The sequence below is a fragment of the Momordica charantia genome (genome assembly GCF_013281855.1).
Source record: "Momordica charantia cultivar OHB3-1 chromosome 2 unlocalized genomic scaffold, Mcharantia_2.0 BLBB01000002.1, whole genome shotgun sequence".
In the NCBI taxonomy this organism is placed as follows: Eukaryota; Viridiplantae; Streptophyta; class Magnoliopsida; order Cucurbitales; family Cucurbitaceae; genus Momordica; species Momordica charantia.
The window spans coordinates 3712393-3731218 of record NW_028275160.1 but is presented as its reverse complement, the minus strand read 5'-3'; the positions used below and the strand labels follow the sequence as shown (position 1 = coordinate 3731218).

General features: G+C 34.6%; 4 protein-coding genes across 4 annotated transcripts; 2 read left to right on the top strand and 2 right to left on the bottom strand.

Annotated features, from left to right (window-relative positions):
• The first annotated feature begins 2491 nt into the window (after positions 1–2491).
• Positions 2492–7337, top strand: LOC111011183 (cellulose synthase-like protein H1). Its single transcript, XM_022284856.2, has 9 exons — positions 2492–2790; positions 2959–3280; positions 3392–3517; positions 4883–4999; positions 5093–5305; positions 5408–5519; positions 5652–5830; positions 6192–6542; positions 6665–7337. The coding sequence occupies exons 1-9, from the start codon at positions 2492–2494 to the stop codon at positions 7199–7201; spliced, it is 2256 nt and encodes a 751-aa protein (XP_022140548.2). The 3' UTR covers positions 7202–7337.
• Positions 7338–7509: 172 nt separating this feature from the next.
• LOC111011184 (uncharacterized) lies at positions 7510–10017 on the bottom strand. The gene is made up of 3 exons (XM_022284857.2): positions 9514–10017; positions 8090–9024; positions 7510–7802 (listed from the first exon to the last, which is right to left on the bottom strand). The coding sequence occupies exons 1-3, from the start codon at positions 9832–9834 to the stop codon at positions 7670–7672; spliced, it is 1389 nt and encodes a 462-aa protein (XP_022140549.1). The 5' UTR covers positions 9835–10017; the 3' UTR covers positions 7510–7669.
• A 795-nt stretch (positions 10018–10812) lies between these two features.
• On the top strand, positions 10813–13341 carry LOC111011015 (uncharacterized). The gene is made up of 3 exons (XM_022284623.2): positions 10813–11206; positions 12224–12247; positions 12645–13341. The coding sequence occupies exons 1-3, from the start codon at positions 10996–10998 to the stop codon at positions 12989–12991; spliced, it is 582 nt and encodes a 193-aa protein (XP_022140315.1). The 5' UTR covers positions 10813–10995; the 3' UTR covers positions 12992–13341.
• Positions 13342–13527: 186 nt separating this feature from the next.
• Positions 13528–18384, bottom strand: EMB2795 (condensin complex subunit). The gene is made up of 13 exons (XM_022284625.2): positions 17968–18384; positions 17725–17823; positions 16923–17040; positions 16437–16510; positions 16294–16354; positions 16012–16212; positions 15604–15890; positions 15347–15491; positions 14996–15249; positions 14860–14890; positions 14572–14711; positions 14249–14356; positions 13528–13876 (listed from the first exon to the last, which is right to left on the bottom strand). Exons 1-13 carry the CDS (start codon positions 18235–18237, stop codon positions 13685–13687), a joined length of 1980 nt encoding a protein of 659 aa, XP_022140317.1. The 5' UTR covers positions 18238–18384; the 3' UTR covers positions 13528–13684.
• Between the last annotated feature and the right edge of the window lie 442 nt (positions 18385–18826).

Sequence of the window (18826 nt, the reverse complement as noted above, 5' to 3'; positions counted from 1 at the left end):
ATGTTAGAATTTTTTAATTTTAAATTATTAATTTAATGGTGAATAAGGACCAATGTAAATAACAAATAACTCAGAGGGAATGAATTCAATAATCACATATCTACAATTTTTTTGCAGTCGTTTTCGTTTTCTTCGATCTTCCCAATATGATTTGACATTGAAAATGAGAAAAGCATGAATCACGACCAACATATATATGTAGTTTTTTTTTTCAAGCCATGTTATAAATAAATTAAATATATGCAAGGAGTTGATCAACATCCCTCATTGTAAGGTTTTCTTGCAAGAGATTGTTAGAATTGTTTAGAAAAACTATTTCAAACTAGCTTTTTAATTCTACGAAGAAATATTGTGTAAAAATATGTTTAGTGAACAATTTTTTTCAATATATTTTCTTTTATTGTTTCACGAATAATTTATTTTTCAAAAGTTAAAGATGTTATTCACGTCACAGCTAAAGATTTATAAATAGTAGTTATTTACCATTCAATTAGTCGCATTTTAAGAAAAATATTTCAAGACACTCTTCAAAACAAATTTTGATACTTCTTTGCTTGGAGACCAAGCGACAAGAAATCATGTTCTCCTTGGCCCCCAAGAAAATGAATGGATTGATTGACAGAGCTGAGAGCCATCACCCAATTTTGAATCTGACAAAATTTTAGAAAACTGTCTGTTAGAAAATTCAATGAAGTTGACTCAGCCACCATATTCTTGGGAGTCTAGATTTTTATTAAATTACTCTATTTTCACTATTTTTATAGTCTATTATCTTCAAACCGCATTTTTTAATATTATTTTTAATTAAAATTATTTTTAAAATAATGCAGATTTATTAAAAAATATGGAAAAAAATGCAACTAAACTCAAAAATAAAATATTGTTGTTGTAGAAAAAAGGGGTTTGATCGACGACTATCTGACGTGGCACAATCTAGCGCCACATTATTTTTTTTTAAAACGGAACTAAGAGACGACCACCTCACATAGTCATCTCTTCAAGAGACGACTATTTGAACGGTTAGGAAAAAAATATTGTTTTATATTTTATAATATTCAGTAGTTCTTATGTAAAAAAGCTCCTAGTGTGGGTGTATTGCTATCCTATCAACCCTTCCACCAGTTCAAGTCTCGGACATGTATCCCATTTTTCCTTTTCATAACAATTAATCATCGTTTTTCTCTTTTTTACTTAATATTATCATTAACCCATTTTTTCCTTTCATAACAACTAATTAACACTTTTTCTCTGATTACTTAATATTATCATTCCCATCACAGGTTGTTTTTTATATATTATTATTTATTTAATAATAATAATAATTTTATTCTTATTACTATCATTGTATTTTCTTTTATTTTATATAATATTGTTTATATTTTATATATTATTAATTACTTTTTTCTTTTTTATTTAATATTATCATTTCCATCTCAACTTCTTTTTTTATATATTATTATTTCTATTCTATATATTATTATTTATTTAATAATAATAATAAAGTTATTATTATTACGAATATTGTATTTTCTTTTCTTTTATATATTATTGTTTATATTTTATATATTATTATTTATTTAATAATAATAAGTTTATTATTACTATCATTGTATTTTTTTATTTTATATATTATTAAATAAATAATAGTGTATATATATAAAAGAAGTTCGGATAAAAATGATAATATTAAGTAAAAAAGAGAAAAATAAATAATAATATATTAAAATAAAAGAAAATACCAATGATAGAAAGTTATTATTATTATAAATAAATAATAATATAAAAAAAGACTGGATGATTAATGGTTATAAAAAAGAAGTAAAAAATAGAAAAGAGATGATTAATGGTTATAAAAAAGAAAAACGTGTGTACTAAGATTCAAACTTGAGATGGTAGGAATATTAGGATAACAGTATACTAAGTACTAATAAGAGGTTTTGGACTTGTAAACTATTAAATAATATATAATATAAAAAAACTAATTTCTTTTACAAAAATCAATCGACGGATCGGGCAGTCGTCTCTTGAAGAGACGACCACACTTCCGTCTTTAAAAAAAATTGATGTGGCACCATCTGGCGCCATGTCAGATGGTCATCGACCAGAAAACATTCGTCTCTTCAAGAGACGACCAAACCCCATTTTTTTTACAACAACAATATTTTTAGAATAAATTTCCAAAATGACATTTTTTCTGATAAGTCAACATTATTTTAAAAATAAGTTTAATTAAAAACATTATTAAAAGAAAATTCATCTTCAAACATATTTTATTATCTGAAAAAATTATTTTTCAATAACACTGCACCATTATTATTGATTTAAACGTAATTTAATTGATTAAGATATATATTCTAACTTGTATGTAAATGACGTTACAAATTAAATATTTCTGACTAATTAATCGTGAATCGGACAAAAAAATAAAAAGGTAAATCATGACCGCACCGGAAAATTCCTTTTTATGACACTATATATAGGCCACAATGTTATGGGAGAGCGTCATGCATTGTCCCTCATCTTCCCCATGGCCAATCCCAACCCTCGTCCTCTGTACCGAAAATTTGCAGTTAGCAGAATTTTGCAGAGAGCGTTGGATGTTACCATTTTGTTCCTCCTGATTTCGTTGCTCGCTTATCGCCTCCTCTTCCTCCGCAGCCATGGCTTCTCTTGGCTCTATGCGATTGCCTTCCTCTGCGAGTGCTACTTCACCTTCGCCACCTCCCTCGCCGTCAATCTCACTTGGTCCCCTGTCGATTACAAAACCTATCCGGATCGGCTCCTCAAACGGTAACCCTACAACTTCTAATTCACCCAATAAATTGTGTCGCATCGCAACGATTTCATACACTTCAATTTGTTCCAATTCGTCTCTAAACTTTCCAATTTGAAGTTGAATCGAACGAATTCGACATAGCATTGCTGTTAATTTTATGCTGAATGATGATTGGAATACAGAATCGAGGAGCTTCCGCCGGTGGATTTATTCGTCACGACGGCGGATCCAGTGCTGGAGCCGCCGATAATCACCGTCAACACGGTGCTCTCTTTGTTAGCAGTCGATTATCCGGCGGATAAACTGGCTTGTTACGTCTCCGACGACGGATGTTCTCCCCTCACGTTTTATTCCCTCTCCGAAGCTCTGAAGTTCGCTAAAATTTGGGTGCCGTTCTGCAAGAAATATAAGGTCGGAGTTAGGGCTCCGTTTAGATACTTCTCCGGTGATTTAGCCTCTGATGGATCATCGACGGAGTTCCAGTGCGAGTGGAGGAGAATGAAGGTAACGAGAATTTGGAAGATATTCTATGAAAATTATAATGAATGAAAAAAATAGGAATCGTAAGATATGGTTTTTTATATGGTTTTTTGTCTTAATTGTTTGTATGATAAGGATGAGTACGAGCAGCTACGGCAGAGGATTGATGAAGCGGCAAAAAATTTTGCATTTCGCGACATTGCGGCCGAATTGGCAGATATCGATAACACAAAACCAAATAATCATGCACCTATAATCAAGGTACTCAACTTTCAAATTTATAATATGAATTTAAATATGCATATTAACGTGTTAACGTAAATATATAATTATATCAAAATATTGGTAGAGGAAATATGAGTCTATTGTGTTAGAGTGGATGGTTTGAACTCATAATCTCTTAATCGGAGATAGGTACCAATTATCACTGCTGGACTAGGTTCATATTGGCGTACAGATGTTTGAAATTGACAATTTAGTATTTGTATTTTATTATATAAATGACAAATTTAGTCTCATTTAAATAAAATATTATAAAATAATAGCTAAAACATTTACAAATCCAATAGTAACTAGAATATGAAGAGGAGTTATTAAAGTATGTCAAGCTAAAATATTGCAAAAAATATTCCATATAAAATTTAATAAGTGATTATTATTGATTATAGTTCTTTTTATAATACAACAATAGGGTGGAGATTCAAATTCATGCATCTTTTGGTTAGAAATGCTCAAATTGTCTTATTGATTATAGTTAATCAATATATAATATAATAAGAGATTCTTATAATTACAATTAATCAATATTTATTATCGATGTATATCAATCAATGATTATCATATAAATTTTTTTAAAAAAATTATTATCTTATAAACCTCCAACGCCGTATATCGTATAAAAAAGAAAAATGACTATCATATAAAATTAAATTTTTAAATGCTATACTTGCAATTATTTTAAGCGAAAGATATATTTGTAAATTTTAAAAATATATATATACTTACAAAAAAAAATTAATGAACCTACCCATTTAAATTCTTAAAGAATAAAATCCTAAAGACATATACATAGGTATGTTAAAAGTTCATTAATATTTTTTAAAACAAAACTTAATACATATAAAAATTGATTTTTTTAAAATAGAGGTTTTATATATAAGATACACTAGTTTTGGGTAATCAGTTATTAGGTAGGAATATATAATATATATTTTGAAAATTTAAAGCCCTTTTCTATTTCCTTTTTTTAATAAAGAAAAATAGAATTACATGGCTCAACACCAATAGATTAAAAATTGATGAAACAAAATTTTTATTTATATTTTAAAATAGATTAGAAAGGAAAAAAAAAACTGTTTTTTGCTTTCCTAAATTTCTATACAATTTTGATAATATTTCTAAAAATTAAGGAAAAAATATAAATAGTTGTAAAATGAAGTTTTTTAATAAAATAGGAAACAAGAAACTACCCGACACTCTTAGCGACCAACAAAAATAACCTAAAAATCGAAGGACAAATTTAAGCCCAAATTTTCTTACAATTAACTTTTAAATTTTTGTGTACTTACTTCCCTTGGAAAGTTTATCTTCCTCTTACTCTACTAATTAAACACATCCCATTTGCAGGTAATATGGGAGAACAAGGAAGGCCTTTGGGATGGATTGCCTCATTTAATTTATGTCTCGAGAGAGAAGAAGCCCCAACTTCCACACCATTACAAAGCTGGCGCCATGAATGTTTTAGTAATTTTCACATTCTCTTACCCTAAATCTCCTCTCTATATTCTATGATTTCAACTAATCTTATTAATACGTGTGTTCTTGTTCAATACGCAGACTAGAGTCTCTGGATTAATGACCAATGCCCCTTATATGTTGAACGTGGATTGTGACATGTTTGTCAATAACCCCTCCGTTCTTTTACACGGAATGTGTCTCTTTCTAGACCCAATGATGGATAAAGAGTGTGCATTTGTTCAATTTCCTCAATGCTTTTACAATGGACCTAAAGATGATCCCTTTGGGAACCAATGGATTGTGATCATGGAGGTGATTTATTTATTTATTATCATGAATCTTCTGTACTTTGTAATATGCTTGTGAAATAATGGGTTTTTAACTGTTTACCTTCTTTTTTTTTTTTTTTGGCAGCTCATTTTTCGTGGAATGGCAGGAGTTCAAGGGCCTGGCTATATGGGAACGGGATGTATTCATCGGCGAAAAGTCTTATATGGTCAATCACAAAATGAAGCTAACGTTATTGGTAAATAACTTTATTATTAGTCGGCTTTTCTCATATGAAAAAAATAATAATAATCACAGAGTTCAGTTTGCTTCTATTCAAATTATTTGGTTTCTTTTGTGTTTACACAATTCATATCCAATCATTTTGCAGAGAAACGTTATGACGATGAGTTGTATAAAACATTTGGAAATTCAAAAGATTTCGTAACCTCAGCCACTCGAACTTTGAGAAGCGTCACAGATAATTCGAATTGCCTATCCAACTCTATCAAATCATCAAGTGAAGTTGCTACTGCTGATTATGAACACAATTCCTGTTGGGGTTCCAAGGTTGCTTTCAAATACATCCTCTTATTGTTTGGGGTTCCAGTATAAACAAAAATAATTACATTAAATTGAGCACAGGTTAGCTCTAGTTTTTGCGAGCTTGACAATAGGTTCTACACGAAATTGAGTTGGAATCTATTATAGACGTGACTATAGAGTGAGTAATAGTCTCCTAGTTCTCTTAGATTAAGAAAGTTTCCTCTCTAACTCGTCTTCCTAAATCTTCAAACTTAAAAGATTATTTTGTCAGTCCCTATGAAAATTTCTTCAACTCCGCTCCAATGGAAACGAGAGGAACGTAAAACAAGACGAGTTGTTTTCATAATTACCTTGTTTACTTCAATAGTTGCTGATTGGTCCTCAGGTGGGTTGGCAATATGGATCCGTAGTAGAGGATGTGTTGACTGGAATGGAGATCCATAAAAGAGGATGGAAATCTGCATACATTACACCAACTCCACCAGCCTTCCTAGGATGTGCGCCCTCAGGCGGCCCAGTTCCATTAACCCATCAAAAGAGAGCGATGACAGGACTTCTTGAAATTTTCCTCAGCAGAAGATGCCCCATTTTCACTGCTCTCTCTGATAAGCTCCAATTTAGACAACGTTTGTTCTATCTGTGGATGTTTCTGATGGGCCTTCGTTCTATTCCAGAGATATGTTACGCTACCCTGCCTGCATTTTGTCTAATTGCCAACACTCATTTTTTGCCCAAGGCAAGTATAGGATACAATCTCGATCTCTACATCTCAAAACACAGAGATATTCAAGTTTCATATAAGACTGCTAGTTATTACATGAAATTCGAGGTAAAACAACTATGAATTTCTGTATGCAGGTACAAGAACCAGTAATATGGATACCTCTTCTGCTTTTCGTCCTTGTCAACTTACAACAACTGTTGGAGTACTTGGAAACGGGCCAATCCATAAGAGCCTGGTGGAATAACCAGCGAATGGAGAGGATTAAGACAATGTGTTCTTCATTGCTTGGAATGGTGGCTGTCATTATGAAGATTTTAGGACTATCGGAGACTGTGTTCGAAGTAACAAAAAAGGAGTCATCTTCTACCAATGGCGCCCAGGGTACTGATGGAGATTTGGGTCGGCTCACATTTGATGAGTCCCCATTCTTTGTGCCAGGCACAACCATTTTGATGATTCAACTGGCGGCACTTTCAATTGGTTTGTTAGGAAGGCAGTCAATTGTGCAAGAGTTTGGGGTGGGGGAGGTGATATGCAGTGTGTGGTTGATTTTGAGCTTCTGGCCATTTTTGAAGGGGTTGTTTTCCAAGGGAAGGTATGGGCTTCCATGGCCCACCTTATGCAAATCCAGTGCTTTGGCATTCTTGTTTGTTGTGTACTGTGTCAAATGACTAATAAAGTGATATCAATAGGTTTTGGTCAGTTACTAAAATGATGTATTCAAGCTAGGATGGTTTTATGTTTTTTATCATCTTTATGAAGGGTTGATTCATAATAATAAAACTCCCCATATCCACTATTTGCTAAGTCAGCTGTGATGACCCAGTGCTTTAGCCAGTAAAATATAGTGTCGTCTGGCAGACAATACCGAGATTTCGGTTGGATGGTGTGTATAAATCTAATATACTCAGCAAAATGCTAGTTTGAAAGGAGTTTGTCAGTCGCGTGAATCCACGGTATGTTAGTTATGTCTGCAATGGACATCAACAGCATATGGCCATTTTATAAAATCAAAGAATGCATTTTCAGTAATAACTACACTACGCTGCTACAGATTTAAAAAAGAAAAAGGGAAGAAAATTACAGGAAAAGCTCAGTGGCAGCGTGTGCTCTTCTTCAGAAAAAAAACTAAAGATGCATCACTTTGGGGGGACTGCAAGATGGCTATCGAGCATAAAAGAAAGATCGTGCATCTTTCCCATCATCTTCTGTACATCATCAGAATTTGAACCTTCAGAATTTTCTCCAGTTTTTTCGTTCTCTTCACCAATCCTAAAACATGAAAAAATGTTGAGGCTAAGCAACAAGTTGTCCGATCGTTTCCATGAAGTAGAACATATAAATGAAAGCTAGAACGGAGTGATGCATTTGCATAAAAAATAGAGTGGGTAATGATTGATGGACAGAGCAATTTTAGTGAGCATAGACCGAATATTTAGACTAGGAACCACCTAGCCATGGTAGCAGGGGAATGATATCACAATTTCGACTGTGTCAATGTTGTATTTCGACAATCTAGCAGGTTGCTTTACAACAATAATTGATTAATTTGTACATACCTGCTTAAATCAGAAGCATCTGGCCGTGTTGCTTTTTCTTCTACTGTACCATCTGGAGGGAATGCTTCTGCAAATGAATTTGGCTGAGAAGAGTTTCTAAGATTACTATCCCTTGAGGTCGTTGAGCTGAAGAAATCTATTTCTGATATCTCATCCACCTTTGGCTTCGTGGTCGAGCTAGTAAAATCATCCCAGGCATCAGCTGAGTCATCATCTTTAGAAACACTTTTATCATCAGGTTTCTTTTTGCTCCCTCCTCGCCGCTGATCATCTTGAAACCAATCACCACTTGCTGATGAAGAAAAATCTGCAGTTCCTACAGTTCTACCATCAGTTGAAATTCCAGTTTGCTCGACCTGTCCAGGCATACGAATGGATTCATGATTGGAACTACTCCATAAATCATCCTGTTGTTGAAACCAGTCATTGGTTACTGATGAAGAGGAGTTTTTAGTATCTTCTATTGCTCCACTTCTGGAATTTTTTTGGCGTCCAAATGTTGTTTCCAAAGAGGAAGCAGCAAAAGGATCAATTGATTTAGAATTATCACGAGTTGCGGCACTAGCAGACTGAAACTTTGCCTCCCAACCAGAAGAGGAATCGCCACTCTCCTGTTTAGCTATCGTTGTCGCTGTCCCAAAAGCTTGAACATCTCCAAAAAAACTTTCAGAACCATCTATTTGTTTATTCAGTGGTATTGGCTCATCAGATACTTTTGAAGTATTGTCTTTTTTTTCCTCAGAAAAGTAGTAGTCAAGATCAACTCCAACCAAATTCAAGGTACTTTTTTTACTTGGAGCTGGGATCTCGTCTGCAAGCCCCTTTTTTTCAGATTCAGGCCACTTGATCTCTAAATCTAAAAGATCCGTCAGTGGAAACTGCTCTGGTGATTTTCCCCGGTTCAATTCCTTTGAATCGATCGGCCCCACCATCTCCTGCAAAACAATTTCAAAGATCATCCCAAAGGAACCCTAGATATGCTACAATATAAATTAAGAAACTCAAATGCAGAAAATACTTTGGGCTAAACTCAACTTCTGGAATCCAAAGTACAGAGTATCGAAAACTGTCCATTCCAGATAAATTATGAATTCACAGAAGAACATCATCAATACTAGAACCATGAACATGAGAATTTAGATAGCAAGTCCATGCCGGAACAGAAGCTTTTAATATTCTAAGAGATTTTTCTCTGAAACTATAACTAAAATTTTCCATCAACCCTCGAGACTATAAGAACGAACAGATTATTTTACAATCAGCAACAAAATTTTCGCAACAAGCTGCCCTGGCGAGACGAGTAAGTAGCTCATTCCAATCACAAACAGGGGAAACTGAAGTTTAACTCTCTTCCCCATTCCCACACGAATCTAAGCAAATATACAAGAAAAGCACAGGATTCTAATAAAAATAGAAGAACCTACCGATCCATCCAAGTCCAAGGACTCGAGCAACCATCGACAAGCGATGGTATTCTTAAAATTAATAGGGTCCGGAGGGACGTCCGTGTTCTGTTCCCTGCCGCAGAAGACGCAAATAAATGATTTCAAGTCTCTAAGCAATCTTCCTTTGCAATGTTTGCAGCGAAGATAAGGCGGCGAGGGATCGAGGTCTGCAATTGTTTCATCGAGCGATGGTAGATTCGGAAGCGAAGGATCGTGTGGGTCGTAGGAGGAGATATTGGCAGCATTTCGAAGTGAGATCTGAAGTTGTTTGATCAGATCGTGTGGAATTTCATACGCCATTAGAAGGATTTAAAGGTGCTCGCAGTGTATTCGGCTGTTGTTAGCAAGAGCGTGTGCCTTCTCTGTGAATTTCGAAAATGACGACCTCGGAGAAGATGGCATTTCGGAATACAGAAAGAATGCCTAAAACGCAGCGTATTACGGAAGGAAGAACTCGCTATTCAAAGTCGCGCTTTTCGACTCAGATTTTCTCTAGATTATGATTTATGATTTTATGCCATTATATTTGTGCTTATAGAAATTAGAAAAGTTGTCAATTTTGTTTCTAACTTAACTTTTTGCATAATTCAACGAATGTTTTTAGTGCAAAAATATACGGAGGTTAGAATTTCAACGTTCGATCTTTTGGTTGGAAATACATACGGATTTAAATTAACTATAATTCAATGAGTTGAAAGTAAATATTTTAAGCTAAAAGTTAATATTAAATTGATATTTCTCATAAAGTTAATCTAAATAAATTTAATTATTGTTAACTTTGATTTTTAGTTGTACTAAAAAAAAGCTTCATTTCTAGTTTTAATAGCTTGAGAAAAATACATTTTAACTAATTAAATTATTATTAAATACAAATAATTATTAACTTTCATTTCTAGTTGTACCAAAAAAACTTTTGGTTTCTAGTTTTAATAGTTTGATCTCCTCTCGGGATTCTAATGCTCTAGTCTTTCACTGTCGGACAAATCCTCCCATTTGAGGATGAAAATTTTAATTTTTATAATGGTATCTTTTATTATTATTATTTTTTTCATACAAGTAGGATGCGAATTTTGAACCCATGGTCACGATCCGGTGTTAATTAGGAATAGCTAGTGCATAATCGTACTTTTTACTTCATCTTCATTAAATTATTCAATGCTTTTTCTAATCAAAATTTTGTTTGTATTCATCTTCTAAACTCAATCAGTTTTGACATAATCTTCACAACTTTATAACCCACATTGACAATTTTAATTCCAAACCCAATAGAAAATTGACAGTGAACAGGTAGCGAAGAAGGTAACAAAAAAAGTGTAATTTAGATTGATACGATGCTCCCATTAGTCTCATGATTTGCCCACTCCGTTTGATTTCTACTCCACATTTTATTATTCCCTTCTGTAATCCATCTTCTCCGACGAGCTCGTTTCGATTTGTGGAGAGACGCAGAGAGATAGGGAAATGGCAGTGAAGGGTGTGGGCTGGTGCTCTCCAGGAGCGACGAAGGTGGGATTGGGTTTTATGGGTCTTTTTGTAGCAGCTTATATTGTTGCTCCCCCTCTCTACTGGCACTTCATCGAGTGCTTGGCCGCCGTCTCTTCTTCCTCTTCCTCCACTTGCCCTCCTTGTTTCTGTGACTGTTCTTCTTACACTGACTTCGCCATTTCTGAAGGTGAGTTTCCATTTTTTCCCCAAATCAAACACTGAAATAATGCCATCATCATGTTCTTACGGATCTATTTCCTTTTGCGCTTGTTGGGTCCATTTTTGTGGTTTTTTAGATTGCCTCTTAGATCTCATGATCCATTTTGCCAAAATTTTAGTTTACACCGTTGCTACCTTTTTGATGATTTGTTTCTCTTAGTCTTTTACTGATGATTCTTGGGTTGCTTTATTCTGTTTCTCCTTAATCGAGGAGGATAATGGCAATGGATATATTAGCATTATCTTCTTTCTGCCATTAATGGCTTCAGCATTTTTAGATTTGTTTATGCCATCGTTGGACTTGAATATCATTTATATTGTCATTTCTCGTGTATGTTAGCATTGCAAAGAATGTAAAGTTTAAGGCTTTAGTTAGTTGGATTTGAAGTCTTATTCACAGTTTAGATTTTATTAGCTCCACTTGTATCTTTGTCAAACACAAGAAAAAGAACAAAACATTGTTTGTGAAAGTTCAGTTGTATGTTGTATAAATTGTATTTATATGGAGTAGACACCTAAATTATGAATGATCGAAGTTCTTGCTTTAGAAGACAAACATTTAGCTTGTTACTCAATGCTTAAGCTATCTGGCCACTCTCTGCGTATTGATTGCAGTTGACACTAATGTTAGTATAATAATTCGAGTCATGGAGTTGTGGTGCATGGAATAGCGTCTCGGTTTAGTATGGGTTTGGTGGACAAAGGCGAGGGCAAGAGAGAGTGTTTCGGTTTAGTATGGAACTCACATTCAAAAAATCTTCACAATTGATAAATGTTTACTTCCTGGGGTTTTCCTTGGCTGTGTTCCTCTCTCTCTATCTGCAAGTATTCCCCTTTTTAAGTGAGAGAAGTCGTCTTGTTTTATTTAATTTTCACAAGCTTGTACCTTCTGAATGTTGTTACTTGTTAGAGGATTCGTTCTTATAGTTTCCTTAGCAAAGTATTATCATAAAACTGATTCTTAATTTGATTTCTTGCTTTGCAGAGCTCGAAAACACGACTTTTAGAGGTTAGTCTTCCTTACACTTAGACTTGCATATTATAGATTGTAGGAAATCTCATCCTCTTGCAAGAATCTGTTACTCTGTTCTGGCATTTGTATTGATTATTTACTCATTTCTAATCAAAGAACTACCTGCTACTACAAGCCTACTTCGGCCTTTTCTAGTTGATCGGAGCTTAAAGTCTTACCGCCATTTTATTCTGTTCCAAATTTCATACCTAAGATCTCACACAACCACATAAAATTATGTCTTATAGTCTAAAATTTGCAAATCCTTTAAGCTTGAGGTGTTTGTTAATTGTTATGGAAAACAAACGTGGCTAATGAAGTGATATTGTCTTTAGTGTAGATGTTGTGTGTCTTTAGTGGTTATAGAATGAGTTCTTTGTTGCCATTTTTACAGATTGTGTGAAACATGACCCTGGTATGAATCGGGAAACAGAAAAGAGTTTTGTGGAGTTGTTGTCGGAGGAACTGAAACTGAGGGAAGCTGAAGCTTTGGAAAGTCACCGTCGCGCCGACATATCTCTGCTGGAAGCAAAGAAGATGACATCTCAATATCAGAAAGAAGCAGACAAGTGCAATTCAGGTATGGAAACATGTGAAGCAGCAAGGGAAAAAGCTGAAGCTTCATTAGTTTCACAGCAGAGGCTAACAGCATTATGGGAGACAAGGGCTCATCAAAGAGGATGGAGAGGCGACATTGTCAGATCCCGTGCTCTGGCTCGTGGTACAGTTCAAACCACATAAACGAAACCCGATGCTCATTCAAGTGGCTGCTTTTACAGTAGCTTGGAATTCATGGAGCCAGAAGCCAGTACTGAGCAAAATTTGATTAGTCTACGATGGAGCCCAAGATTTTCTTACTTATCCCACTTCCTTTTCTTCTTGAAAGTTCAGCTTGTGTGAACATCAAACATAGAAATATATTATGGAAAAGATACTAACCAGATGACTCCCTCCCAGAGATCATGACCTGAAACCTTTGACAAGGTTGAGCAGCAATTTTTCCTGTAATGCTGATTGGACTGTTTCAATATTAAGAGATCAAAGACAATACAAAGAAATTGCATGGCGTATGAATTCAGCCATTTGTTGAACCCACATTTTTGTTCACTAATACATAAGGCTTGAACTAAAAAGGAATAAAAGTCACAAACAACAGTCAATCTAAGCATACTTCAACTAGATAAGATATATATCTATGTCGAAGATTTGAATCTCAACTCCCTATTGAAAAAAGAAAAAAATACAATATTTAACAAAAGGTAAGATTGGGAGTGGAATGGAAGAAATCAAATTTCTCAGCAATATATTCTTGTTAAATGGCACCAACAATAGCAACAGCTAGAGAAAATGTGAAGTCGGTACAAAATACAGTGAGAAATTACAACTTTAGGAAAACTAAGGGGTAAGGAATTTCACAGGTATTATACATCAATATTAACGAGCTAAGTGAATGGTGAGATCATCCAAGTTGTCAGAGCCATTTATACTTAACCCATGCTCGTTAGCTAAATGTAATAGGCATATAAAACACAAATGGGGCGAGATATCATTGATGGTTTGAGCAGCTCTGCATTCATTTGGAAAGGTGGCAAGGATTTGCTTGAAAGATACCGACTCATCTTCACCCTTTTCATGAACAAAAATATCTGAATTAGAATTTCTCCATTCACAGGAGTGAGGAGTGAGTGTGTGTGTAATAACAATGACAAAAGATAAACTTCCATAAATAGTACTGTACCTTAATTGGAATTCTAATTCTATAACTAATTTCTATCTTAACTTGTTCCTAAAAAGCCATAGACTCAAAAATGAACGAACGAATTATCAATGCTGCACACCGAGTTACATAGAATGGAATAGAAAACGTCCATAGATTATTTGGGAGAGTTCGGCTTTTGTTCACGTCAAAATGTCCTCAAATCAAGTTAGTTAAATCAAACAAAATCAGATAAAGTGAAACTTGTGTTAACATGTTCCGAATTGTGCATGTAAAGATACCTGAGCATCCGTTTGAGATTCTTGTAAATGAGACCAGAGTGTTTCTTTCAATGCCTGGACATCAACTTGCTTTGATGTTTTGTCGTATTGAACTTCAATTTTGTTAACCTGTACCGTTTGAAAGCAGGAAGCAATCATGAAAATATGTTTGCATTTTTTCTTTCTTACCGAATCGTAAAAAACACAGCATATCAAACTACAATAACTCCAAAAGTTGAATTACGTTTTGCCAGATAAATTAGACCACAATTCCCACACATAAGGTTCGCTATCATTCACGGCCACAAGGGTTAAAATGAAAATTTAAGTACAATGAATTGAACCTGACGAGGCTGAGTAACGAGTGCATCAGAGTCCTCCACATCACTATGACCATCACCTTCATCGTATTGGCCACCAAATACATTCTCATCTTCCCAGGATGGCGATGTTCCATAATCATCGTTATGCTGCGTTGGTTCATCTAAAAAAGTGGAACGCCAAAAAGGTCTATTAGAACACCATAATTTCATAAAAACAATAATATCATTTCTCGCAAGTAGCCAAGAAGGTGAACAATCTCCGAAATGATTGTAAAATCATCACTAAACATCATAGATATACAGTAGTACCTGATAGCTGTCTTCCCCTCCTCCTAAGGCACTGCATCCAAAATAATTATTTCATGAGAGTTTTGGGAAAAAATTGAAGCTGGGATGCTCCCCATTTCAACAACTAACGAGATGGTAATGTGGTGACAAAATTTACCTTTACATTAGGCAAAAGAAATAACTTCACAAGATCTTCAGGCTGGTAGTGGCAGTCTTCAGGAAGCTTAGTATTGCAAGGTGCTCTATTCTTAGACAACAACAACGCTTTGGGGTTTCTTGGAGGTGCAAATAGATCTGAAACTTCTTTATCCAAGGATTTTGTGAAATCAATATCATTTTCTGCTTGTTTCTTAGTTCTTGCTCTCTTGGTTGTCGTTTGTGATCCGTTTTCTGTAGGACTATCACTAGAACCTATAATAAGATTCCATATTACAGAACATACCAGTAGAAACTCAAGACTAATATACTAACTTACAAAATGATTTAAACCTACTATCCTAAGCAATACCTTTAGTTTTACGATACTTCCAATGTTCAGGGCCTGCCCAAGCATTCTGTCTTGCAGTAAGACCCAAACATGAAATCAAATACTCATCAACTTTCCCCAATCTTTCCTCAGCATCAGGGTCACGGTAAGTAGACGACACACTTTCCTGTTATACTTCAAGACATTAGTAACCATTCAAATTTTATTTCGAGTATCTCAATGCTACATATGAATTGATTGAAACTAATTGTATGAGTATGAATGACGGAAAAAATGACCTCGTGGTAAGTTGGAAAACCTGCACTTCCCCCACCTGGTCCATCATCAACCATGCTTGTTTGGTCATCATTATCGTAATTTGTAGTACCAAAGTTATCAAAATTGTCGCCATCAAACCTGTCGTCTACATCATAATCCATATGAACTTTCTCGGCTCCTTTCAGACCTGAACTACAGTAATCTGAAGGTCGTCTGTTATCTTCATCAAATAGGTTGACTATATTCCTTAGAGTTGGCGAAATTTCATCCTTCACTCGCATATTCAATACCATCTCCTCGATGCAGTCTATAGAAGCAGGAAAAAAATGCTTTACGGTGTAAGTCTATCAGTTTGAACCATGTGACAACATAAAACGTGAAAAATCAACTATATAAGATATTATCAGCAAGAAGTTTAAGCCACAAACCTCTGGCGAAAGAGATATCAATCATATCAGAGCTATCGTGTCTATTTTCGCAAGACATACATTTCCCAGGCACTTCCTCTGAATCGAAGAGCACCCTACACGCACCATATACTCCAAGATTATTCATTAACAGACCCTTGGCTCCACCCTCATCAAATTGAGCAGATGTCTGATGATAAAGAGGATCCACTGCAAATGCCACTGACATCACAGAAAAAACCAAATTATAACCTCATCCTACATCTAACGTTAGCAGAAAGAAAGCATCAGATGTGTGATCACCATCAAATTTCTTCACATTTAGAGCCTCAAAAGATGACTCCAGCGTTGACAAAGGAGATAACTGCCAAATACAGACTTATGTTAATTGTTAACATACATATCCAGACAGAAATTCATTTTACTTGTCAAAACAGACTTTCAACCTTTTTATCCTGCTCCTTTTTTGAATGAACTCCCTCCTGCTCACTTTCTAGATTTCCATCCTGCATGATAGTTTCTGAAAATACAGAAAGATGTCAGAACGAAAATAGCTGATATGAAAAGGGAAACTATGTAAAAATGGGCTGCAAGCCAGAAACCTAAAAGAGGTATAGAAAAAAAGGAAGATATATGGTAGAGTAATTAAGCACAACCAATTCAACAAGAATATCAAATGGCAAAGGGATATCATAAGACGCTAACATCTGTAATAACTGTTGTTTTATGCAAGTTTAAACATTGATGGTTGATACCATTGAGTTTGGATAATATATTTATAATTTCAACAATTCAATTTAAAAATGGGATAGTTATTTGAAAATGAACTTGTTATTGAACTCCCTTCAATTGACGACCAAACATTGATACTCCCTATGGTGTCAAAAACTATAAGCAGAGAAAGAGGCAAACGTTTGAGATTACAAGTTTACCTTGATCATCTTCTTGGCCGGCCCTGTTCATCCCTCCAAGGACTTTATATGCCTCTGAATGAACGGAATCCACCCTTAATGAGTAGATCTTAACTCCAGCTTCAAGAGTACAGCTTGCCTAAAGAAAAAATATCATCCAAACATTTTCAACCAATTTTGGAGCAGGAAGATGGAGGGACCATTTTCAACCAATTTTCAAGACCATAAACCCGATCATTGATGAGCAATGTCCATTTTATTCACAAGCTTATTTACTGTAGTAAGGCATGTATGCGTACAAAGTAAAACAATCATCCATCAACAGTATATACTATGATCACGAAATTTTGAGTAAACATTTTTTTTTTAAAAAAAAAAAGATAATTGAACAGGATAACATATTGCAAAATCATATTGATATCGTTTAAGCTTCCAATTTCAAGAAAGCTACACGGTACATGGCAACCAAATTACAAAGTTAGCAAATATGAATGAACTGTGCGACGAAGATTTTTTGTTTCACCTCGTTATCTTTGTTCCTAGAAAGCTGGCACAGACGAACTAAATTAACATTTCAGTTAAGTGGATAAGTGGGAAAAAAATTCTAATCAAGGAATTTCCAGATCATACTGTTTAAACTCAGAACACACACACACAAATTATTAGTCTCCAGATATCCAGAACTTAGCAATTCAGAGCTAATTGCTGCTATCATCACAAAAAATAATCGACATTTCTGCTCTGTCAGAATCAATTTCTGTACACACTCGTTCAAAATACTAGCAACTTTCACCAGACTGTCAGTCAGAATAACACAACCAACCTTCTGAAAATTTGTCTCCGTGTCCTCTTCTTCGACCTTAATAAGCTCAGTAAGATGATCAATTAAATTCAGCTCCCATGTATTTTTTTGATTAATTTTCTGCACCGAGAGAACCAAACACAAAAGCACAATAAATAATTATGATTCCAGATAGTGTGAGTGTTTACGCATTTTGTATGTTAGAAGTAATTAAGGTCCAAAGTGCCAAAGGAGGAGAACGCTAAGATAGAGAAAGATACTCACATTTTCACTAGCAAGTTTGATGCAATTTTGGAATAATTCAAGGATCTGCCGCTTGTCGAGGCATACATTGGGGTTTTCACGAGGTAGCAGACTGGTAGCAATGGACTTGCGGCGATTTGCTGCAGCGCGTGCCGCCCGCGCTTGAGCGCGCTCAAGTTGGTCGTCGTTGGAGCCGAGGAAGAAGGGGCTCGTCGGAGATTGTATCTGAGTGGCCATCGGACGCCTCTGCTTCTGCACGACGGAAGGATTAGGGCTTAGTATTTCCGCCATTGGAAGAATCAAACTGAGGTGATAGTTGCAGAAACAAATTCCAGAAAGTTTGGGCTCCGTAAGATCTTTCAAGAACTAAAACGAGGAAGACAACTTTCCCTCCATTTCTCTGTTTGAATTTTTCGAGAGTAACGGGAGACTTCGTTTTATAGTGTACAGAAGATTACCCCATTGTCCTAATTCTTCTTCTTTTTATGATTTATCTCTTCTTATTTATTAATTTTTTTAATATATAAAATACAATAAATTAACCTTTTTTACCCCTAAATTTAGTAAGTTGTATTAATTTTCACTTTTAAGTTCTCAATTTCATTAAATAAAACCGTAAATTTAAATAAAGTTTAAAAAAAATCAAAATTTTACTAATTTAATAAAAAGCTGAAATTAAGTTTGATTAATGTGCAAATCATTGAGTAATTCAACCATCATTTATATTTTTCAACCAAAAAAAGGTTATAATATCGTTTTTTCCTAAATCTTATCAATGACATCAGAAATATATGTGTTGATAAAATTACAACTTTTATTAGAGAGGTGAAAGATTGCAACACTTATTCAATTTGAAACTGCAATTTAGTGAAATTTAAAG